Below are 25,688 nucleotides of genomic sequence, written 5' to 3'. Positions count from 1 at the left end.
ATAGCAATCACAATGCCCCATAACAGTGTCAGCCACAGTGCCTCTAAAACAATGACAGTGCCCTCATAACAGTGTCAGCCACAGTGCCTCTATAACAATGACAGTGCCCCATAACAGTGTCAGCCACAGTGCCTCTATAACAATGACAGTGCCCCATAACAGTGTCCCCCACAATGCCTCTATAAGAATGACAGTGCCCCATAACAGTGTCAGCCACAGTGCCTGTATAGCAATCAGTTGTCCATAACAGTGTCAGCCACAGTGCCTATATAACAATGACAGTGCCCTCATAACAGTGTCAGCCACAGTGCCTCTATAACAATGACAGTGCCCTCATAACAGTGTCAGCCACAGTGCCTCTATAACAATGACAGTGCCCTCATAACAGTGTCAGCCACAGTGCCTCTATAACAATGACAGTGCCCTCATAACAGTGTCAGCCACAATGCCTCTATAGCAATCACAGTTGTCCATAACAGTGTCAGCCACAGTGCCTCTAAAACAATGACAGTGCCCTCATAACAGTGTCAGCCACAGTGCCTCTATAACAATGACAGTGCCCTCATAACAGTGTCAGCCACAATGCCTCTATAGCAATCACAGTTGTCCATAACAGTGTCAGCCACAGTGCCTCTAAAACAATGACAGTGCCCTCATAACAGTGTCAGCCACAATGCCTCTATAGCAATCACAGTTGTCCATAACAGTGTCAGCCACAGTGCCTCTAAAACAATGACAGTGCCCTCATAACAGTGTCAGCCACAGTGCCTCTATAGCAATCACAGTTGTCCATAACAGTGTCAGCCACAGTGCCTCTATAACAATGACAGTGCCCCATAACATTGTCCGCCACAATGCCTCTATAAGAATGACAGTGCCCCATAACAGTGTCAGCCACAGTGCCTCTATAACAATGACAGTGCCCCATAACATTGTCCGCCACAATGCCTCTATAAGAATGACAGTGCCCCATAACAGTGTCAGCCACAGTGCCTCTATAACAATGACGGTGTGCTACAGTGCCAGACACAATGTCTCTATAACAAAGGTAGTGCCAGACTGTATAACAATGCCAGTGTTACATAACAATGCTAATAACCACAGTGCCTCCAGTACGCTGCCAGTCACAGCTATAGAGCCTCTTTTAAATGCCAACCACAGTATCCCTTGTATTACTCGGGGGATTCATGGCAGTGTTGGTGGTTCACGTATAACATTAGGGTCTGTACATCCCTTCATGCACATGCTCCTGTGCACACGGCAGGGACCCATGCTGGTCCTTGCTGCCATCACTGGGGAACCTATGAAAACACAGTGACATGGAGGAGAGCCTCCAGGAATCGTGAAGGTCTACCTTCATTTTATGAGTGTGTATAGATTTCTACCAGTCTATGAAATGCTACAAACAACCCAAGGTCATTGTATAAAATGACATCTATTGCTTGTTTCATAGTCGAGGACGGTCTTGAATAAAGAAAAATTGAAGTCTGTGCATTTTTTATGCCCCGATCCACAGAGACCGTCGGCACACAATGATGATGTTCCTTTATGCCTTTTTTTTACCTTCTCCCCCTCAATGCGCTCCATACAATGAGGTATTTTGATAATAGCTTATGTTCAGCATCACTGCCAAACATGTGCATGTGGGTAGTATTTTCATAAATGGGGACAAACAACATAACACTCATGTGCAACTGCCAAATGAAAGAAAAAAAGGCATCAAAAACCCTAAAAAACCCAACACTCTAATAGAGCAATTGTCTCGAAACTATGTAATCTGAGGTGTGACAAAGAGTTACAAGCGTGTAAACGGTAGACAGAACTTCCACCGCCGCGCAAGAGCGGGGCCCGGCGCCTTTGACATTTCATCGTTTTATGGAAAGATTCGTAGCTTTTTTTTTTCAGGCTGATGGATAGATCCCTCGAGAGGATTCTGCATGGAGCCTGTTGGCCTTGACATTAAGCCAAAAACAATTGAATGATAAAAAAAGAACAACAAATCAGTTTTTCGCAGACATTTTTATCCGTTTTCTACAAGTCTATTTCCACAAGAAACTTCAGGAGTTCATTTATGGCCGTTGTCATATAAAATGGAAGATTTGCCTTATGACCGATTTTTATTGCTCTCGAATTCTTTGTCTAGTGCAGGACAAGGCTTCCTCCATCGAGAGCAGTCCTCCTTTGATTGCTTAGATATGACATCTTCCCTATAGGGTTCCCTATTTGGATGGAATAAAATAATTTATAGTGGCCAAATATTGGCTACCACGGCCGTCTAAGAGGTCCATGGAGGAAGGGGACCCAGATTTGGTCGTGTGTCCTGTTCTAGTCCTCAGAGGCTCATAGATAGGCCGGTTTTATGTAACTAAGGCCAGGTACAGAAGCCCGGATCCAAAAAAACCAGATCAATCACATGCAAGATGCAGATGTGACTGTCTCCACTTGTTGATCCATATTCCCGACCGTCCTTCTGTTGCATGCACTTCTTTGGTCCGTAAATTGGACCGTGAGACTACAGAATGCACAGACGGCCTTTAAAAATGTTTGATGCAAAAACGGTAACGCTCCTTCTTTGGAAGAGTTTTTTTCTGTTCCTGAACAGCTCTTTTTTTTCCTAAAGTGTTTTTGTTTTTGCAGCCTTTTGATTGGACAGTGACAAAAAAAGGAAAGCCTCAATCCCACAGCTGAAGGTTTGTTACAATTGCATCTAGCCTAGACAATTCTCTGAGCACAATAAATCAACAGCAGCAATCTCCTTCTTGTTCTGACTGGATACAAGTGTAGCTAAGCCTCAGACATCAGACGTGTTAGCACTGTATAGGTTATTAGCTTTTCAATGTAAACATAAATTTTAAGCAACTTAAAGGGGATCTGTCACTAGGTCAACAGTGTTCAGTTTTTACTTTATTTTTATTCCCGCTGCTCCCCTGAGTATTCCTCTCTTTTCCTTTTTTTAATCAGTTTTACGATTCAAGAGATATCGGTCTTTTAATTTGTATGGTCTTTACAAAGGATGAGTGGCTCACAAAGTTCCGTGGGGGCGTGTCTGCGTATTATCCTGTAAGCCACACCCCCTAGGAACGACCAAACAATTAGCAAAAAAAATGCCTATATCTCTGAAACCGTAAGGCAGATAAAAAAAAGGAAAATAAAGGAATACTCAGGGGAGCAGAGGAAATAAAATAGGAGCAAAAAGTGGACACATTAGAGCTGGTGACAGGTCCTCTTTAAAAGGGTATTTCCAATAAAAACAAGTCAACAGGATAAGTGATACAGTTGATACAGTTGTACAGTTCCACCTGCAGAGACCCCCACTAATGGCCAGAATGGGGGCTTGTGTCCCCAGTCAGAATGCCGCAGTTATACTTGTCAGAGAGTGCCGCCATTCTGGCAATCAGTGGGGATCTCAGCATTTCAGTTTTTTTCTAACTTTTTTAAAAGTACGCGCCTCTAAAAAGATTTTTTTTTATGTTCTCCTTGCGGTTATCAGAGGGCAGGGTTACATTTGTGGTTTGGGATAGGGATGCCGTTTTTCTTTTACATAGGGGAGGATAACGTTTGCAATATTGAGATTGGGGCTACATAGGGATAGCCGTAGAATTCTTTATTTTTTCTTTATTTATTTTACCCAGTTTCTCCTAACAAGGTCCTAAGAGCCATTTTGGAGGCTTTTTGATAGTACTTTTTAGTTTTTGCTGAATTCCTTTGGAGCAGAAGCGCTGACACATGAGCTACAATTCCAGGATATCACAGACTCGCTGTGCACAGCTGACGTTATCGGGGACCCGGCACTGGATCGTGTGATCATCAGTTCTGGAGCAGTAACTTGGCTTCTCAACCCCCTGATTGCTGGTAATGTGGCTCAGGGACGGGCCCCCTCAATGCAGACATTGAGGTTTTACTCTAAAACATTGCAGGATTTCAGAGAAAACAGCTTAAAAATGAACCAGAAACAAGAACAGGAGTCACCTGGGCGGATCTTCACCTGGTCCTTCCCACCCAGATTGGCTTGATTGACAGGACTGTCCCTAAGCTGACCACACCTGTGACCCTTTACCATGGTCCATCCTTTTGTTGTGATTATTCACCATTTTTTTTTCCATTTTGACATAAGGACAGAGGTGCGGACACTATTGATCATTTAGGATGCACTCGAATATTCAAGAAGCTTATTTAGGAATCTGACTGTACCGAGCACAATAAGGCATTGTCAGGTATAACGATATTTTGCGATTGATCCGTCTTACCTGATGGCAGCCCTGTATCTCTGAGTCTCTCCCATAGCACGTGTATGAGGATCTATCGGATTTACCTGTAAAAGACAACATATAAAGCAGCATGTTAGTCTACCTCATTGGTTATTTCATGCTTCCTCCAGATGTTGGCTAACACAGCATACATCATATTACATTAAATCTCCCATAAAGATTTCCCTTATCCATGTGATTAAAGGGGATGTCCAGGACGCTGACACTGGTGGCCTATCTTAGGACCAGATCGGTGCAGGACCATTACCTTACACCCTCCCCGATCAGCTGTTTGCAGGTCCTGCTGTGGTCAGATGCGCACAGCTCTCTACACCATGTAGTGGCCATTCTTGGTACTGCAGCTCAAACCACATTCACTTCAATGGGAGCTGAACTGCAGAACTTGAGAACGGTCACTACATAGTGTACGGAGCTTGGTTGTTCCGGTTCTATACACTGTATACTTCTGACCTGCAAACAGCTGATACATGGAAGCTGCAGGTGTGAGGCTTCCACGATCTGATATTATTGTCAGTGGGCAGTGATACACTCCTATTATGAAACTGGAGGCAGAAAACCAAGGATCCTGTGTTGACAATAGGAGATGAGGACTGTTCAGCTCCTCCTCTCTCCTCCCTCTCTGATCACTTAAATGCTTTCCTGCAAACATTGAAATAGGAAATATCTAAGTACTGCACATCCAATTTGACCGTGCAACTACTATGCTTGGAAAAGTACTCCTGGGTATGTGGAGTGTCGCCTTTTCTGCATAGTACTCTCCGTATTTGTCTGTCAGTGTCCATGGGCATAACCATTGGGGCACAAGGGAAGAAGAAGCACTGGAGCCCCAGTGCCTTAATGAACACAAATGTTCTTTTTTTCCAGTATTTTAAATGGTGTCTGGAAGGTTGGGGCCCTGTTACTAAGGCTAGACCATCAATGCAAACACAGGCCGTAATTATTAAAGTACCAGGCCACGTCTTTAAGTGGCAATAAGTAAAGGTGTGCAGAGAACCCATATAATAGTTGCAATATAAATGGTGGTAATGGTAATAGCGGAAAGCCAACAACTTTTTATTTCTACAAAATTTAACAATGTCCCTGTGCCTGATGGCCCCAATCAACCCTCAACCATTGGTCCAAAAGGCAGCTGGCATGGCATCAAGGTTCCAACAAATACCGCCATGTATTGTGAATAAACAATACTCCTGTAAAGTTTCCAGAAAATAATGCAAAATATAAATGCATGCAGTGTCCATGAAGTACTGTATGTACATTTTAGCTCAAAAGTTTACATACCCCTACAGGATTTTTGCTTTCTTGGCCTTTTTTCAGAGAATATGAATGATAACACCAAAGCTTTTTCTCCACTCATGGTTAGCGGTTGGGTGAAGCCACTTATTGTCAAACTATTGTGTTTCCTCTTTTTAAATCATGTGCATGTTATCAGGCCAAAATCACCAGGGTGTGTGAACTTTTGATCAGGGTCATTTGGATGTTTTGGGTTGTTATTATGATTTAAATAGAGAAGACAAAGTAGTTTGACAATAAATGGCTTCACCCAACCACTAACCATGAGTGGAGAAAAAGTTTTGGTGTTATTATTCATATTCTCTGAAAAAAGGCCAAAACAACTAAAATTCTGCTGGGGTATGTAAACTTTTGAGCACAACGGTAGAGCCTGCAAACGGCTGCCACATACTGTACAGTGGAGCAAGAGACATTTTGCGCCTGCGATACACTGGCATAGTGCTTCAAAATGTAGGGCGCACTGCTCTGTGTAAGGGTGCAGTTTTGCAAACCACAGCACAAATTGATGTTTTACTACTCCTGGGGACACTTTCTATAGGGGCTCATAGAAAAAGGAAGCCATAGGCAATCGCCGAGTTTGCCACCCTGTAAAACATCCTTTATTATCATTATAGATGATGCACATTTTCCGGCCATATCCCCATGTGTACCGCAATGCATTGGATGAAGCTCATGGTTTGGCGGTAATTTTTTCTTTAGAGGCATGTATGTTCTCATAGATCACAGCAATAGTGACTTCTTCTTTTCCCTGAATCACACGTTATCAACTGAAATCTGCATATTACGTGTTAAAATATTCAGTGGAGACTTAATGAGAGCGGCAGAGACGGCAAATTGAACCTTCAGGTTCCGGAAACCAAAAAAACAATTATATAAAAAGGTATTATGTTGCTAGAGAGAGAGGATGGTGCCAAAGGGGGGATGTATAACTTTATAGCATCACCTGGGTTCATCAACATATAAAATATCATCTCAGCCGACATAAAGGAATCCGGTCTAGTCTTTTCGGAGACTGAACATGTGTTTAGGGCTTCCATGTTGGACTTGATGCTATGGATCCCATGTCAAGGAGCTTGTACTTGGAGGAACAGAGAAGGTTTTCTATACTTATCCTTCTAGATCAAGATTTCAGAATGCATCAGGTCCTGGATTAAGACTACATGGGATTAAGATGCATCTCATGCTTACCAGAGCAGAGTGTCTAAAGTCGTGAGTAATAAAAAACAGGTTTGGGGATTTTAGGGAAATGCCACATAAAGGTGAAAAAATATTGTCATATATTGACAAAAATTATCCTCAGATAACACTGAAATAAAATCATACAATAATAGTAATGAGCAATTCTTCTAAATTTTATTTTGCCGAATTTGTTGAATTTGGCCAAAAATTTGGGTCCAGAGTATATCAATTCTTCAAGAATATCAAGTACTCCAAAGTTTCCAATTGCCCGGAAAAGACGTATGTAACACTCTAAGGTCTCTCAAACTGTATCTAACTAAAAAACAGACTTAGCCATAAATGTGAAGGTAATTTGGACATTACTATGTGTAAATGGATGGTAACAGTTGGTACAAAAAGCCTGTTTGATAACACACAGAATTGTCAAACTTTTTAAAATTAAAAACGGTCCAAAAATTATCCCTTTTTGGCAGTAGAGGTAAATTACTAATTTTTACTTCTCTTGTTTTACATCTTATATTCTTAACACAATTTCCCCCTTCCCAAAAAGAAGCAACTTAAAAATGCTAGATAAAAAAAATAAAACTATGTGTACAGAGTGTTTTTTTAGAAGTGTTTTTGAACTGATCGAGTCCAAAAAACGCCCAAAAGATTCTTCCTATTTATTTCTATTGTAAAACCAGTTCACTATCGATACGCTCAGTCTTTTGAGTGTTATTTTTTCACTTCCGCTTTTGATAAACACCCAGTGGGAAAAAAGAAAGTGCATGTCATTTCTTTGAACCATCTTCTCATGGAAAATGCTCCAAACTAAGCACTTCTTTTTTAAAAAAGAAACATTCTTCCAAAATGCTTCAAAAACTCTTTCACTTCTGGAAATTAAAAATTCCTCCAAAAATTCCCTAAAGAAGGAACATTTCTTGAAGCGGTTTCCATTAAAAATTGATCATTTTTAACCTCCTCAAAAAAATTCGGTGAGCAAATACCCAAACAGTAGCAACAGGCAGCAGATTTCGTATGACATGTACATACATATGTCATATTAGATGACTAATAAATTAGGTGTGTAAAAAAAAATCAGTACTGCGTGTGACACGCACACTTTCTCAAATTTTACATTCAGCAATATTGGTGGCTTGCTTCTCTATAAATGCTGTAAGTGATTGAATTGCCGTTTCTATGTTGTCTGCGCCGGTCACATGATATATTGTTTCCTGTGATTGCGGCAACCAATCCCGTGGCAGTGGTCATGTGACATAACAATACTATATGACCACTAATGGAGTATGATGATTTATTTTTATTGTAGGCTGCACAGTCGAACTATTCATAAGAGGCTATCCAATAATAGACCACTCCTTTAAACCATTGGCCATTTATCGCAATGGTTTAAAAATTCAAGGATATAGAAAGATTAATACATAGATAGATAATAGATAGATACGTAGATATAAGATAGATAAATGATAGATAATAAATTGATATATTGATAGATAATAGATAGATAGATAGATAATAGCTAGATAAATACTAGATAGATAGATAGATAGATAGATAGATAGATAGATAGATAGATAGTAGATCCACCGAAATCCCCAACTGCTAACACGGCTGAAAGAACTCCTTCACTAGGCAATCCGCATGCAATCCTACGTAACGAAACCCTTCCATTTAACAAAATACACCATGTTCCAAATTATTATGCAAATTGGATTTAAATGTCATAAAGATTTAATTGTTTTGTTTTTCAAATAAACTCGTGGATGGTATTGTGTCTCAGGGCTCAATGGATCACTGAAATCAATCTTAAACACATGTGATAATTAGTTTTCCAGGTGATTCTAATTAAAGGAAAACTACTCAAAAAAGATGTTCCACATTATTAAGCAGGCCACAGGTTTCAAGCAATATGGGAAATAAAAAGCATCTCTCTGCTGCTGAAAAGCGTTAAACAGTGCAATGCCTTGCACAAGGTATGAAAACATTAGATATTTCACGAAAACTTAAGAGTGATCATCATACTGTGAAGAGATTTGTGACTGAAACAGAGCACAGACAGAGTTCATGCAGATAAAGGCATAATGAGGAAGGTTTCTGCCAGATACATTCATTGGATTAAGAGAGCAGCTGCCAAAATACCATTACAAAGCAGCAAACAGTTATTTGAAGCTGCTGGTGCCTCTGAAGTCCCTCGAACCTCAAGGTGTAGGATCCTTCAAAGGCTTGCTGTGGTGCATAAACCTACTATTCGGCCACCCCTAAACAGTGTTCACAAGCAGAAACGGTTGCAGTGGGCCCAGACATACATGAAGACTAATTTTCAAATAGTTGTGTTTACTGATGAGTGTCGAGCAACCCTGGATGGTCCAGATGGATGGAGTAGTGGATGGTTGGTGGATGGCCACCATGTCCCAACAAGGCTGCGACGTCAGCAAGGAGGTGGAGGAGTCATGTTTTGGGCCGGAATCATGGGGAAACAGCTGGTAGGGCCCTTTAAGGTTCCTGAAGGTGTGAAAATGACCTCTGCAAAGTATATAGAGTTTCTGACTGACAACTTTGTTCCATGGTCTTAAAAGCAGAAATGTTCCTTCAGGAGCAAAATCATCGTCATACATGACAATGCACCATCTCATGCTGCAAAGAATACCTCTGAGTCATTAGCTGCTATGGGCATAAAATGAGATAAACTCATGGTGTGGCCACCATCTTCCCCTGACCTCAACCCTATAGAGAACCTTTGGAGGATCATCAAGCAAAAGATCTATGAGGGTGTGAGGCAGTTCACATCAAAACAGCAGCTCTGGGAGGCTATTCTGACTTCATGCAAAGAAATACAAGCAGAAACTCTCCAAAAACTCACAAGTTCAATGGATGCAAGAGTTGTGAAGGTGATATCAAAGAAGGGTCCTATGTTAACATGTAACTTGGCCTGTTAGGATGTTTTGGAGTTAAATAGCTTTTTTGTTCAGTGAATGTGACCTCCTAATGCTGCAAATTCCACAAATGAGCATTTTCAGTTCTTTAAAACAGATCAAATGTTTAGAAATTCTACTGTGCCTAATAATTTGGAACAGTGCGTTTTGAGTTTTTATTTATTTTGGTGATTATACTGTTATACTATCAGCTTCAATAAAATTCTATGTATAATCTAACGGGTGATGACTTTTATTAGACTGATTGTCATTTGTGCTGACCATTTAGGAAAATCAGAGAAAAATATCATTTGCATAATAATTTGGAACATGGTGTATTGCAGTCGACGTCTGACACGTCTGGAACCCAAAACTCGTTCCACCTCATACTCCTTGTCTTCCTACAAATCAACCTCAGTGATACCCCGAGGAGCCCCCCAAACTTTTTAAGAGGAGAGGAATGGAAGGAATTATTAATTCTCCACGCAAGCGGGAGTTGGAGCTTGACCGTCATGATCTTAATTACCTTAGGCCGACCAGCAAATTTCCTTGACGTAATTTTAAGATAAAGATTTTTAGAGAATAGCCCAACAAAATCTCCCACTTTAAAGACAGGGGCTCTCCTACTTCTGCGGTTCACAGTTCTCTTGGGGTGATCACAAGTAATGAAAAGACCTTTTACAAAAATACCTTAATCAAACGAGAAGAATATCTATTCTCCTCTAGGACTACAAACTATAAATCAGACGAATTTCTAAAAAACGGATTAAAACCCCCACAACAACAAAAAGTCGAGGTACTGGTAGAAGTAAAAGTGCGATTATTGAGATGAAACTCAGCCAGAGGAAGAAAATCCATGCAGTCCTCTTGATTAGATGAAACAAAACATCTTAAATGTTGTGTCTTGATTCATTCTCTCTGTCTGACCATTCGTCTCAAGATGATAACCTGAGGAGAACGAAAGCTTAATTCCGAACCTAGAGTAAAAAGATGAAAGCCTTAAGAGAGCGAAAGTTTAATTCCTAATCTAGAGTAAAACTACATCAAAAGCTAGCCATAAACTGAACCCCTCTATCGCAAATAATGTTTTTAGGAACCCCATGTAACTTATCGATATGTGAGAGATCAGCCATGTAGCTAAACTCTTAGCTGTAGGCAATTTTAGTAGAGGAACCAAGTGAATCATCTTGCTCAAACGGTCCACCACCACCCATACTACAGTATTACCACCATAATTGGCAAAATCCGAGACAACATCCATAGACAAATGAGTCCAAGGTTGAGACAGAACCTCGTTAGGCAAAAGAAACTTTGCAGGGGCCTGGCGAGAGACTTTAGACCTGACGCAAACTCTGCACTTACGGGCATACTCAACAACATCCTTTCAAGCACTGTGCCACCAAAAGGACCTTAAAACAGCTCTCCAGGTGGCAGAGGAACTGGCATGTTTGGACAGCACAGAGTCAGGCACTTCGTTAAGAAGATCAGTGCTAAGTGAAGATGGCACAAAAAGCTTGAGGTGACAAGCCATCCGGTGCACCAACTTGAGCTTCCACGATGCTTTGTCTGAGATCAATCCTCAGAGCACCCACCACTATCCTTTTACTAAGAATTTTGACTGGATTTTCTTCCCTCGACTCTAAAAAAAATATTAAGTAATAAAGCAATCAGTCTTAACAGTCTTAGTACCAGAGTGATATGTCTAAGAGATATCAAATTGAGAGAAAAAGAGGGCCCACCTGGCCTGTCTAGTATTCAAGCACTTAGCGGCATCAACATACAGTAATTTTTTGTGATCAGTAACGACCTTTACTCTATGCCTAGCTCCCTCCAACCAGTGCTTCCATTTCTTGAAATTATTCATAACAGCCAAGAGTTCCTGATTGCCTATATCATAGTTGGACTCTGATTGTGAGAACTTCCAAGAAAAAAAGCACAAGGATGAAAGTAAACGTCCTCCTTTTGTGAGAGAACAGCAATTATAATAATTATTTTATTTCTATAGCACCAACATATCCCGCAGGACTTCACATTTTAGAGGTGATTTGTACAGACAATAAAAGATACCAGGAGGAGTGAGGGTCCTGCTCACAAGCTTACAATTGATGAGGAAGTAGGGGAGACACGAAAGGTGGATGGTAACAATTGCTTTCCTTGCACCATCCGGCCATCAATATAATAAATAGGGTGTTCACGTAATGCTGCATGAACAGGTCACCAACCAGTATGTGTAAAAAGTACAGACACAGAGGGCTATTAAGTGCATGTAGGGTGTGTGAACAGATGATACAATGGTCCTGTCTTTGAAGAAAATTTTGTATGGGCAATACAGGTATAGTTAAGTAAGTGAGTTGGGGCGACAGGCCAGTCTAAAGAAAAGCACTTTTAGGGCATGCTTAAAAGTGTGGGTTTTGGGATTAATTGAAGTGTTCTGGGTAATGCATTCCAAAGAATTTGCGCAGCTCGCAAGAAGTCTTGGAGACAGGAATAGGAGGTTCAGATTATTGAGGATGTTAATCTTAGGTCATTAGCAGAACGGAGGGCATGGGTAGGGTGGTAGACTGAGATGAGAGAAGAGATGTAGGGTGGTGCTGAAGCATGGAGCACTTTGTGGGTGAGAAAGAGATAAACCCTTGCTGGTCTTTCACTGACTGGTTTAAATCACTGCTGTGTGGCTGAACATCAAAATGAGACTATCACCAGCAGGAAATACCAGCAGGGGGAAAAGAATATAAAGCTCTGACAGGCCAGACAAATGAGCAAATATAAACACCTGTTACCAAAAAAAAGACTGCAGCAGGGACAACAAAAACTAAACACCCAGAGAAAAGGTGAAACCGCTTGTGGTTCACCGGAGAGAGAAGCTGATCACAAAGCACAAGCTCAGGGGTTCAAACCCAGACGTATAACAGAGAGGACACATGATCTCTCTGAGCCAACGTCACTGTGCTTATTGGCTACTTGAAGAGGTCACGTGCTAATTGCAGAGGTCACGTGACATCTCTCTGCCAATCAACTTAGAGGAAAATAAGAACTTTTATTCAAAAAGTTCCTATAATGAATTTTGATGATTTTTTATCTGATCATTGGAGCTCATTGTTGAGTAACAAAAAGTACAACGGACCCGAGCGTCTGTCCGCCCCCCGAACCTTTCTGGTTCCCGCTCTGGAGGATACATGGTGCTCCTGTAAATATGACTTATTCTGTAGCAAAACAAAGCTGTTCATTAAAGCATCCGCCTGTTTGTGAGACAGCAGCTGTGCGCCGCCCTCGTCACCGTGACACTTATCGGTGAGAACGGAGCTTAATCAATCACGGAGCCTCCTGACGGCATTCTGGGTAACAAGCTGCACGAGAGTCGGGTTTTTTCCTTTTTATTTTTTTTCGCACTTCCCTGGAGTAAGCTTCCTTCATGATCAGCATCATGATGGAACTGACACCTGGGAAAGAGAAATTGGGTTGGACTTTTGCCACCCATTACTAAGTTCTACACCAGTGAAGCGGGGATTTGAACCGGGCCCAAATCCTGCAGAGGATCCGTGCCAGCCTTAATGATCTGATGCTTTCTGAAGGCTGCTGTCTGCTCCTCTAGACTATAACATAAAGGTCATACTTTATATCCCAATCATATTCATTAATGGAAAGGCCCGAAGCATGCGGCTTTGGAAAATATCATAGCACCCCCCTCCACATAATACTAAATGGGGTGTTGGATCGGAAAAAAAAATAGCAGGAAAACTGCCAGTGCCAAACACAAGTAATTAATGTGATCTTTACCTGAAAAATTCTGTTTATTGTAAAAGAGAAAAATTAGGCTGGCAGTCATATAGAGACTTGGCCGACTTGGAGGTATCTGTACTCTGGATTAACAGAATCAGACAAATCCAAAAAAATGATGACCCTGAGGTGACCGACGGGCTAAGTGCAATAACAAAGGATGAAGTAAATCATAGGCTGTATCTACTATTTCACTGCTCTTATCTGATAAACTCTGTTATAGGCCAGAGCTGCACTCACTATTCTGCCAATGCATTCACTGTGTACATACATTACATTACTGATCGTGAGTTACATCCTGTATTATACTCCAGAGCTGCACTCACTATTCTGCTGGTGCAGTCACTGTGTACATACACTACTGATCCTGTACTGATCCTGAGTTACATCATGTATTATAATCCAGAGCTGCACTCACTATTCTGCTGGTGCAGTCACTGTGTACATACATTACATTACTGATCCTGTACTGATCCTGAGTTACATCCTGTATTATTCTCCAGAGCTGCACTCACTATTCTGCTGGTGCAGTCACTGTGTACATACATTACATTACTGGTCCTGAGTTACATCCTGTATTATACTCCAGAGCTGCACTCACTATTCTGCTGGTGCAGTCACTGTGTACATACATTACATTACTGATCCTGAGTTACATCCTGTATTATACTCCAGAGCTGCACTCACTATTCTGCTGGTGCAGTCACTGTGTACATACATTACATTACTGATCCTGTACTGATCCTGAGTTACATCCTGTATTATACCCCAGAGCTGCACTCACTATTCTGCTGGTGCAGCCCTTGTGTACATACATTACATTACTGATCCTGTACTAATCCTGAGATACATCCTGTATTATACCCCAGAGCTGCACTCACTATTCTGCTGGTGCAGTCACTGTGTACATACATTACATTACTGATCCTGTACTGATCCTGAGTTACATCCTGTATTATTCTCCAGAGCTGCACTCACTATTCTGCTGGTGGAGTCACTGTGTACATACAATACATTAATGATCCTGAGTTACATCCTGTATTAGGGTATGTGTCCACGTTCAGGATTGCTTCAGGATTTGGTCAGGATTTTATGCAGGTAAAATCCTGACCAAATCTGCACCTGAGGTTACTGGCAGGTCACCTGCGTTGTCCTTGAGTTTTTTCTGCAATGTAAGGACATGCTGCATTCTTAAAAGACGCGCCACATGTGAGTTTTCTCGGGTCTACCGCATGCGTCTTTTACTGCATAGTGGAGACAGGATTTCATGAAATCCCCTCCACTAGGCTGTAACATCTGGACGCTGCGTTTTTTATGCATGCTGCTCAACGCTGCGTCAAAAACTCAGCGTTTCCTGAACGTGGACATACCCTTATACTCCAGAGCTGCACTCACTATTCTGCTGGTGCACTCACTGTGTACATACATTACATTACTGATCTTGTACTGATCCAGAGTTAGATTCTGTATTATACTCCAGAGCTGCACTCACTATTCTGCTGGTGCAGTCACTGTGTACATACATTACATTACTGATCTTGTACTGATCCAGAGTTAGATTCTGTATTATACTCCAGAGCTGCACTCACTATTCTGCTGGTGCAATCACTGTGTGCATACATTACATTACTGATCCTGAGTTACATCCTGTATTATACTCCAGAGCTGCACTCACTATTCTGCTGGTGCAGTCACTGTGTACATACATTACATTACTGATCCTGAGTTACATCCTGTATTATACTCCAGAGCTGCACTCACTATTCTGCTGGTGCAGTCACTGTGTACACACATTACATTACTGATCCTGAGTTACATCCTGTATTATACTCCAGAGCTGCACTCACTATTCTGCTGGTGCAGTCACTGTGTACATACATTACATTACTGATCCTGAGTTACATCCTGTATTATACTCCAGAGCTGCACTCACTATTCTGCTGGTGCAGTCACTGTGTACACACATTACATTACTGATCCTGAGTTACATCCTGTATTATACTCCAGAGCTGCACTCACTATTCTGCTGGTGCAGTCACTGTGTACATACATTACATTACTGATCCTGAGTTACATCCTGTATTATACTCCAGAGCTGCACTCACTATTCTGCTGGTGGTTTCAATGTGTGCATTCAGTGCCTTGAAAAAGTATTTACACCACGTGAACTTTTCCACATTTTTTCACGTTACACCCACAAACTTAAATGTATTTTATTGGGATTTCATCTGATACCAACACAAAGTAACAAGTATTCATGAAGTGTAAAGGAAATGATACATGGAGTTTTCTAATATTTAAAAAAGTATTGTAAAACTATATTTGTCAGATCTTCATTAATACTCTTGATCAATTTATGTTCCTTTTGTTTATTGTTCAATTATGATGGTTTATTTAAAAAAAAATCTAAATCTGAAAATTGTGAGCTGCATACTGCAATATTCATTTATTACTGATAACAACTTAGTTGCAACTGATACGAAATGTGAGTGTAACTCTAGTTGGCGCAGAAGCAGCAGTCACCTCTTCCCTTCGGCCCCGATGCCTATAAAACCTAAAATCATCGTATAAGAAAGAAGTCATCAGTTTTTTCCAGCACAAAATGTTTCAGCCATCAGACTTGAGAACAGCATAAATGTTCTTAAAAATCGGCTACACACAACAGAAGCATAAATGTGCGGGTCCATGACTATTTTTTGCGTGTGATATAAATAACACTATGTTCCTATCCAGCAAAGAAAGGAGCATTGACGAACCCCAGAAGGAGCGGAGGACACGTAACATATTTCATGTCGTTTTCAGGATTCCAGCAAGTTTACTGTCCAGTGCCGAGGTCGAGGAATACAAAGTCGCCAGTGTCAGAACTCTAGAGTTTGGCATTTATACACAATGGAGGTTTGACTTGGTCATTGATTTATATATATTGTATGCGTCCTCCGCAGAATATATAGCTACGCTCCATGCTAAGGATTTCCTGACATTATGTTGCCTTGACTGCAAATTCCATTTTTATCCCCAAAAAATAGCAAAAAAACTTTGCAAAAATATTACAGTCCTAAAAAAATCAAATGTTCACTTGACGGTTTTAAAGAATAACTAAACTTTGGTCAATTGTTTTAGAATTTTTGGGTCCTTACATTTTTTGTAGATCGGTGGGTGTCCAGGTCTCAAAAAACTGATCAGAAGTGCGCAGCTCTGGAGGCAGAAGGGCACACGAGCACACGAACAGAGCGGAGTACAGAGCACAAGACTGTCAGCTTGTATTTTGCTCTGTGTGTGCGTTCGGACAGGAGTTGGGTGCTTCAGAGGGTCTTTTCAGTGATTTAAGGACTGAAAAACTATAAGCAATTTTAATTAACTAATTTATCAAAAACCATCTCAGAAGTGCACTGCTCAGGAGGCAGAAGAGCACAGCTCCTGTATGATCAATCACAAAAAGGGAAGTTCCGAAACCATATACTTTCTATTGAGCTTGTACTCTGTTCTTTGCGTGTGCTTCTGAGTGGTCTTTTCAGGGGGTCTCAGGACCAGTTCACCATCCTTATCTGACTCGTAGGGAATTGAAAAGTTTAAAAAATATAAAACAGATTTACCAAAGTTTCATTACTTTAGTATTATCAGTGTCAGCCATGGCAGTATACGGTTGTAAAAAAGGCAACTGTCACGCCGCTGCAATACAGGTAATTGCAAGCTTCAATAGGTGGCAATAGAGTGGAGCGAGGACTGCACACAGCAGGACCAGACCTGCAATGTAGTGTCGAGGCCGCCACCAGGTGGCTGCAGAATAGTCAAAACAAGCCAGGTCAATATAAGACTGTAGCACAGTACAAAGGGAATAAGCAAACACAGAGTCAATAACAAGCCAAATGGTTTAGTACCAGTCAGGAGTGGATATGCAAAAGACAAAAGACAAAACAACAGGTCAGGGACCAAGCCAAGTCAATACATGAAAGGGGAACACAGAGTAAGGAAGGGAAGAAGGGATAAACAGACAGGGGTTCAGTAAGCAAGCAGCAGAACAAATCAATGCAAACGGGGTCAGCTACTCATGCCATAGCAAACCTGAGACCAGATTGAGGCTGAGAAAGTTAAGCCCTGGCATGACCAGACCGGAAAAAGGGGAAGACAGGACTCAAAACCCGGTCTGGATCATGACAGCAACTGTCAAAAATGTTCAACCAAGGGATGGGAAAGGACAAAAACGAAGGGGTATATGCACATCCGTAATGGCAAGGACTCCATCTAACAACAATGATGATGACTCACTGGCTACTGACACTCTAAGACAGTTTGAAATTCTCCTTCAGAGTCTTAAGATGTCGATACAAATAATAGAAAAGTCGGACAAACTCGAGCCACTGACTCTCTTGAATTTTGAGGGAGAGAAGGATTGGGCATGATGAATTTCAATGTGTGTAATCATTTTTTCCATTGGAGATGAGCCACTGATAGAGGTGTCTGGTAGTGGTTTACTCCCATCCTGAACAAAAAAGTTTTTCAGGACCCTGGTGCGGTGTCCACCTCGGTACTGTGTTGCAACTGGAACAGGGCAGTGTGAATCACCTCAATGATTCAAACACCATCATAATGGGGAATTCTTATGATTAATAGACCCCTGCAACACAAGTCATGACTTAGTGGGATCAGAAGAGGCGTTCAAGAAGCTGCCATTCAAGTGCCAATGTTGGAAAGTGGACTGTCCTGGTCTGGCTTAGTTGGAGTACCGATGAGGACACTCGACCAGAATCCTGAGATTCTTAGCTCTATAAACCACAACAAATTATCATGTAACAGCTCTATATACTGAAGATCAGATCAACAGTCAAAGCTCTGGGTGTCGTGGCCATTATACAAATGATAAAATGTGTGAAATTGGCCATAACTGTAAAGCTTAACGAGAGGTCTTTTCTACTTGTGTGGTATAGAACAAACCAAAACCAAAGATATGAGAGAATTATGGAAAAACTGTCTGTATGTCTGTTATTTTTCCAATATGCGTTTAGGTTGATAGATCTTCAGAGTTAATCAAATATTAGATGAATAACAAAAATAAAAATTGAAGCCAGCTCACCATAGAGTCTCGAGGAATGCCGGGGCAGAGAACTTCGTATTGACCATACGTAAGTCATGTGAAGAATAGAGAAGAGTTGTTACTAGTGTTGAGCGATACCGTCCGATACTTGAAAGTATCGGTATCGGAAAGTATCGGCCGATACCGGCAAAGTATCGGATCCAATCCGATACCGATACCCGATACCAATACAAGTCAATGGGACTCAAGTATCGGACGGTATTCCTGATGGTTCCCAGGGTCTGAAGGAGAGGAAACTCTCCTTCAGACCCTGGGATCCATATAAATGTGTAAAATAAAGAATTAAAATAAAAAATATTGCTATACTCACCTGTCCGACGCAGCCTGGACCTCAGCGAGGGAACCGGCAGCGTTGTTTGTTTAAAATTCGCGCTTTTACTTGGTTACGTGAAGTCCCGGCTTGTGATTGGTCAGGGCGGCCATGTTGCCGGGACGCGGACCAATCACAGCAAGCCGTGACGAAATTACGTCACGGCTTGCTGTGATTGGTCCGCGTCCCAGCAACATGGCCGCCATTAACCAATCACAAGCCGTGACGTCACGGGAGGCTGGACACGCGCGCTTTTTAAAATACGCGCATGTCCAGCCTCCCGTGACGTCACGGCTTGTGATTGGTTAATGGCGGCCATGTTGCCGGGACGCGGACCAATCACAGCAAGCCGTGACGTAATTTCGTCACGGCTTGCTGTGATTGGTCCGCGTCCCGGCAACATGGCGCCGTGACCAATCATAAGCCGGGACGTCACTGGAGGCTGGACACGCGCGCTTTTTAAAATACGCGCATGTCCAGCCTCCCGTGACGTCACGGCTTGTGATTGGTTAATGGCGGCCATGTTGCCGGGACGCGGACCAATCACAGCAAGCCGTGACGTAATTTCGTCACGGCTTGCTGTGATTGGTCCGCGTCCCGGCAACATGGCGCCGTGACCAATCATAAGCCGGGACGTCACTGGAGGCTGGACACGCGCGCTTTTTAAAATACGCGCATGTCCAGCCTCCCGTGACGTCACGGCTTGTGATTGGTTAATGGCGGCCATGTTGCCGGGACGCGGACCAATCACAGCAAGCCGTGATGTAATTTCGTCACGGCTTGCAAGCCGTGATGTAATTTCGTCACGGCTTGCTGTGATTGGTCCGCGTCCCGGCAACATGGCCGCCCTGACCAATCACAAGCCGGGACTTCACGTAACCAAGTAAAAGCGCGAAATTTAAACAAACAACGCTGCCGGTTCCCTCGCTGAGGTCCAGGCTGCGTCGGAGAGGTGAGTATAGCAATATTTTTTATTTTAATTCTCTCTTTTACACATTATTACATTAATGTTGTTGCGATACCCGATACCCGATACCACAAAAGTATCGGATCTCGGAATCGGAAATTCCGATACAGCAAATATCGGCCGATACCCGATACTTGCAGTATCGGAATGCTCAACACTAGTTGTTACAGCTCTGTATAAATGTAAAACTTTACTTAGTCATCATTAAAATCAAATAACAAATTACACAGAGAAAAAGGGAATCTACAATGCGTTTTGAACGTCGGACAGCATTTGAGATGCGTTGCAGTCTCTTTTTTCCTTGCCTTACCTCAAATCCACTTTGATGACTAAATAAAGTGTTACATTTATAAAGAGCTTCTCTTCTCTATCCTTTTAATAAAAATTGGTATTGATGTAAAATTACTACTATACAATTTACACAATTATTATGCTGTAACTATATAGTGTCATGATCCAGGCCAGGGATTGTTTCTTGCTATTTTCTCCCCGGTCTGGTCATGTGGGGGTTAACCTTCTCTGCCTCGTTGTGGGTGCTGTTTGGCTATTTCAGTCTGCTGTGCCTGCCGACCAATGTCAATGATAGTTCATGCTTCCAGGCTAGAGTATCTGACCCCTTGATACCGTGTTTGTCCTCCGCCCATGTACTCTGTTCCCGTGACTTTCCTTTCCTGCCTTCCCGCTTTGTCTTAATGTTCGCTCCCTGTTCTTGGACCCCTTGGTATGTGACCCAGCTTGGCTTGTGACCTGTTTCACTGTCTCTCATCTCGGTTATATCTGCTCCCGTCTGGATCTGACTTCTGGCTTGTATTTGACCACGTGTATTGCTGTGACCTCTAGTCCATCTTGTCCTGATGGTCTCTGACTGGGCTCGTCTGACCACTCTTTCGCCACTTGGAGGCGCTTGTGCTGCTGCTCAGTGGTGTTACGCTGTGTGTGCAATCTCTCTTCCCTCACCAGCATCCCCTGGCAGAGCTTGCACTATACTGCACTGCAGCAGCACTAGATATAGCACCGTCATATTTTGGAGCACTTTACAGACATCATCACTGTCCCCATTGGCACTCACAGTCTTTATTCCCAATCTGTATGTCTTTGGAGTGTGAAAGGAAACTGGCTGGAAAACCTGGAGAAAACCGACGCAAACATGAGGAGAACATACAAACTTCTTGCAGATGTTGATCTTGGTGGGATTTGAACCCAGAACCCCAGTGCTGCAAAGCAACAGTGCTAACCAATGAGCCACCATGATGCCCATAAAACATTGTTGTGTGGTTTACTCTTTTTGACATTCAATTACTGGATGTGTTTCCCTCCATTGATAATGCAGAGTACAAAGTGCTCCGGTTGGCCATTATGCATACAGATTACACTGGCAGACTATTGATTTCAAGCTACAACTTGCCTACTTTGGACACATCATATGAAGAGACCAATCATTGGAGAAGGATATCGTGGTCAGAAGAATAGAAGGAACAAGGCAAATGGGAAGACCAACAGCCCAATAGCTGGATACAATCAAGATAACAGCAGAGAAGACCCTGGTGGACCTGTATAGATTTTGCACAAAATCGATCTTCCTGCAGAGCGTTCATCCATCAAGTCACCATGACTCAAGATCGAGCTGAAGACCATTAAAAAAAAAAAAAAAAAACACCATGTAATACTTAATTTCTCCTGTGGGGGCAGTGCAGGAAAATGCAACACTTGCTCTGATTTATCTTCACATGGAGAAAAAAGAAGAACCGGAGGATAAAAGCCGCGCAGACCACAATGAAGATAACAGAGTTACACACACACTCTGTTTATTAGCCTACGCGTTTCATGGCAGACAAGCCACTTCATCAGGGCATCAAGATTCATCAATAAAACCAGGTATATATACCCACAAGTACAATCAAAAAAACACAAACATGTATAAGCCCCACCCTCTTACGACATCACTTCTGGTGGGAACGCCCACTTTAGGTCAAACATTTGTAAATATACCCATAATATTGGTTACAAAACATTAAAATACATTGAAACCCAATGATCGATCTTTAAAACCATATATATTCATCAATAAATAATTAAAACAAATATAAACATTTCTGGTATCCAGATAAACCAGGATTAGAACTCACACTGGGAGAAACCTAAAAACTATCCTCCAGAGATTAAACCTCCGTCTTATACCACTAAACCACCTGGTGGTCTTAGGTGAGGGTAACTATTTATCTTGGAGCCACCAGTTAAACCCATTCGAAACACTTAAAATATCATATATTGACCCATAGTAACGAACCAAGGGCTCATATGGGGTAACTAACACTACATTGTAGTATACTTCAATATCAATAGGATTATTTGGACAAAAATTACATGAAATAAGAGAAGTAAAGGGGAGGGTGAATTCCCATGTGCTCAATTTCAACGGTTCATTCGGGAATTGAACCCATTTGGTCCAGAGGTCTACAAACACTGCAACAAAATAAGCAGCATCTCAGACCAGTCGGCCACCTAGATTAATGGAAGGTAGGGGCCACTGAAGTCAATAATCTCTCGCCACATCGTCACACGGAGGCACTCCAAACACCCCAAAAAAATTTTTCACAGAAGAATGTCAGTGTGATGAAAATTCATGATATCAGTTATTGGTTTCTAGAAGAGGTCACTTACCTCATTTAATCCACCAGGGCTTAAAGTGCCCAACTTGAATATCCAATATGTTTCTTTTTTACCCAGGACCTCCAATCTCCTAGGTGTATTCACAGGCACATGGTCAATGGGGGTCACAGATAATTTAACATTACCATGATGAACTATAGTACAATGTCGCGACAATCCATGTTTAGAAAAACCTCTGATTTATCTTCACAGATTACAACTGTTTTCAGCAATAAAACACTATGTTATTTATAATATTTTCGAAGGATCCTTTTTAGCCAAAAAAGGTATGGTGGAAGGTGGACAACGCATGTGGAGTCTTAAATAATCCAGAAATTATATAATGCAAACTTTATAAACTGGACATAAAATGAGTCTGGATTTGCAGATATGTAATGTTCCTCTGACCATCTGACTAGAATTGTTTTATAGCTTCCATAGGATTCCCTGTAGTTGGTTGTGGTTAGCCTGCCCTCCAGCATAATGTTACTAGGAATATAAAATGCATGCTTAATGCAAAGCCCCAGTGTATTCCGGCAGGCTAATGTGATAATTTCTGGTACTTAGTTTCTGTTCCTAAGAGACCACATAATAGGAAACTCGAAAAGTACATGTTTATTTTCATTCTGGAAATACATTTGTAAAAAACGTCCCTATTGTTGTCTGTAGCTTGACTCGGCTCGAACTTGGAGGAGCTCACTTACTATAGGACGAGAAAATCTATCTATAAACCGTACCTATATCCTGGGGTCTTTTAAAGGGAAGCTTTGATTGGTATTCAATTTAGGTGGGTTTTTCCTCTAGATATATTATTATGTTATGTATAAGCAAACCCTAATCAGTAACACCCAAACTGGACGACCACCTTCAGCCATTAGATCAGAGTTGGATGTTTCTGTAAACCTGGGAGGATTTAGGGGCATGTTCACATGGGACAAAAATGCTGCAGATTTTACATTTGGTTATTGGACAAAAAATCTGCTGTAGATTTTAGTATTTTGTTAGATCTGTAGCTGGCCTAAAGGAGTTTTCTGATAAAGAAAGGTTATATTATTAATACCCTACTAGGAATTCTGAGTCCCTTATCTGTTACTTATAGCAGACAGAGGATACAAAGTGTTTCCCACTCTTACAGTACACCATGTAATACTTTGTTTAACCTGTGGTGGCGCCACAGAGGAAATAAGAATGGGTTTCTCCGCTGATCATATCTGATCTCAGGAGGGGTAAGCAGAAGGACATACTGTGCTCAGCCTATCCAATCCACACAGGCAAAGAAATCAAACCATAGATGTCGATAAGTTATGTGTAATAATGAGAAATGATACAGGGAAAAAGTATTGAACACATGAAGAAAGAGAGATGCAAAAAGCCATGGAAAATCCTGACACCAGCTGAAATCTAGTGGAAAATAATATCAGCTGGTACAACTTATGGCCTATAAAAAGGTGTCTCATTACCAAGGTGCCACACGAGAAACATCTCATGATGGATAAAACCAGTGAGCTGTCTCAAGACCTTCACAACCTTATTGTTGCAAAACATACTGATAGTAATGCTTACAGAACAATTTCTAAACTACTGAAGGTTTCAGTGAGCACTGTTGGAGCCATTATCTGGAAGTGGAAAGAGGATCATTTCACCAACGTCGGATTCAGGAAACCAGCAGCATTTGCATCAAATTACAAAAGTGTATTTATGACAAATGATGAGTCCTCTTTAAATTTTAAGAGGAAGTAATGTTTTAAGATTACTAAAAAATCTCAATGCAATGCCTGTCATGTCTAGTATGATCATCCGTTTCCTAATGGCCCAGCAGTCAGCGCTCATAGCAAGTGAGCATTTCTGCTACACACAGGTGATCTGATCAGAAGATCGCAGCTTCTAGTCTCCCATGGAGAATATTGAAGCCAGTGTAAAGTTAAAAAAAATGTTTAAAAAAATATAAAAGTTCAAATCACCCTCCTTTCAAAATAAAACAATGATAAAAAAATATATTTGGCATCGTTGCATTCAAAATCGCCCGATCTATCAAGATATAAAAGAAATAATCCAATCTGTAAATGGTGTAGCTAAAAAAAAGTCAAAACGCCAGAATTACGTTTTTTTAGTCGCAGCAACATTGTGTTAAAATGCAATAACGGGTGATCAAAAGATCATATCTGCACAAAAATGGTATCATTAAAAATGTCAGCTTGGAGCGCAAAAAATAAGCCCTCACCCGACCCCAGATCACGAAAAATGGAGACACTACAGGTCTCGGAAAAATACACAATTTTTGTTTTTAACAAACTTTGGATTATTTTTTCATCACTTAAATAAAAATATAACCTATACATGTTTAGTATCTACAAAATCGTAATGACTTGGAGAATCATAATAGCAGGTCAGTTTTAGCATTTGGTGAACCTAATTTAAAAAAAAAAAAGGTTGTGGAATTGCACTTTTTTTGCATTTTCACCGCACTTGGAATTTTTTTTCCCATTTTCCAGTACACAATATGGTACAACAAGGGTAGATCATCAATGTAAAGTAATGGACGACCCCCTTTATTTATTAGAAGCAATCATTTTTATAAGGCACTAAAAAAAGGTAACTTTTCCACAAGAGATCATCAAAGACAAATATCCAGAATGAAAGATACCAAAATTACCCTTCAATAACACATTAGAGGCTTTGATCATATTAGAACATTTTTTTTTCCATTGGAAGGGCACCCCAACAATCCCAGAAATAAGTGACTCATCTCTCTGTAGCGCCACCACTGGATACATGAGGAATTTATATCAGTGAGCATCCATTAAGGGTGAGCAAATCGATTTTAAACAAATCGTATCAGTTTAGAATTTCCCAAAATTTACAGATTTTGTTTAATACAAATTTTCTGGAAGTCAATTTGCTCAAATGTTGTATAGCTATAATTTTGCTGGATTCTTATGAGCCGGCTGCCTCTTGCCCGGGTCCTCCAATATGTTCCTAGGTCTCTCTCTGCTCCAGTGCTTATTTCCTTTTAACTCTTCGTCGGTGCTTCTGGTGCCAGATAGGCCTTGATGTGCATTCTGATGCCATCACCTAATTGAAGTGTGCTGCTCTAGGTGACCGTGTCGTGAGACACTTGTTGAGTGGAGGTCTAGCCAGTGAGCAGTGATAAGGGCGGGTGCAGAGAAAGCTAGCGGATGGCTGGCAGGGGCAGCGGCAACAAGGACTGTTGGGAGACAAGGCAAGTACATTTTTTATTGTTTTT

At 41.3% G+C, this 25,688-nt stretch overlaps 1 protein-coding gene across 8 annotated transcripts in view; it reads right to left on the bottom strand.

Moving 5' to 3' along the window:
• The window catches only part of TCF4 (transcription factor 4), a 523,378-nt gene that overhangs the window by 268,603 nt on the left and 229,087 nt on the right, over positions 1–25,688 (bottom strand). For all 8 annotated transcript variants that reach the window (XM_077282414.1, XM_077282423.1, XM_077282432.1 and 5 more), the window contains one exon: positions 4,248–4,312. In XM_077282414.1, the coding sequence (XP_077138529.1) occupies positions 4,248–4,312 (65 nt within the window). The remainder of the gene's footprint in view (positions 1–4,247; positions 4,313–25,688) is intronic.

This window comes from Ranitomeya variabilis, chromosome 1 (assembly GCF_051348905.1).
Source record: "Ranitomeya variabilis isolate aRanVar5 chromosome 1, aRanVar5.hap1, whole genome shotgun sequence".
Taxonomy (NCBI): Eukaryota; Metazoa; Chordata; class Amphibia; order Anura; family Dendrobatidae; genus Ranitomeya; species Ranitomeya variabilis.
This window is presented reverse-complemented; position numbering and strand designations above follow the sequence as displayed.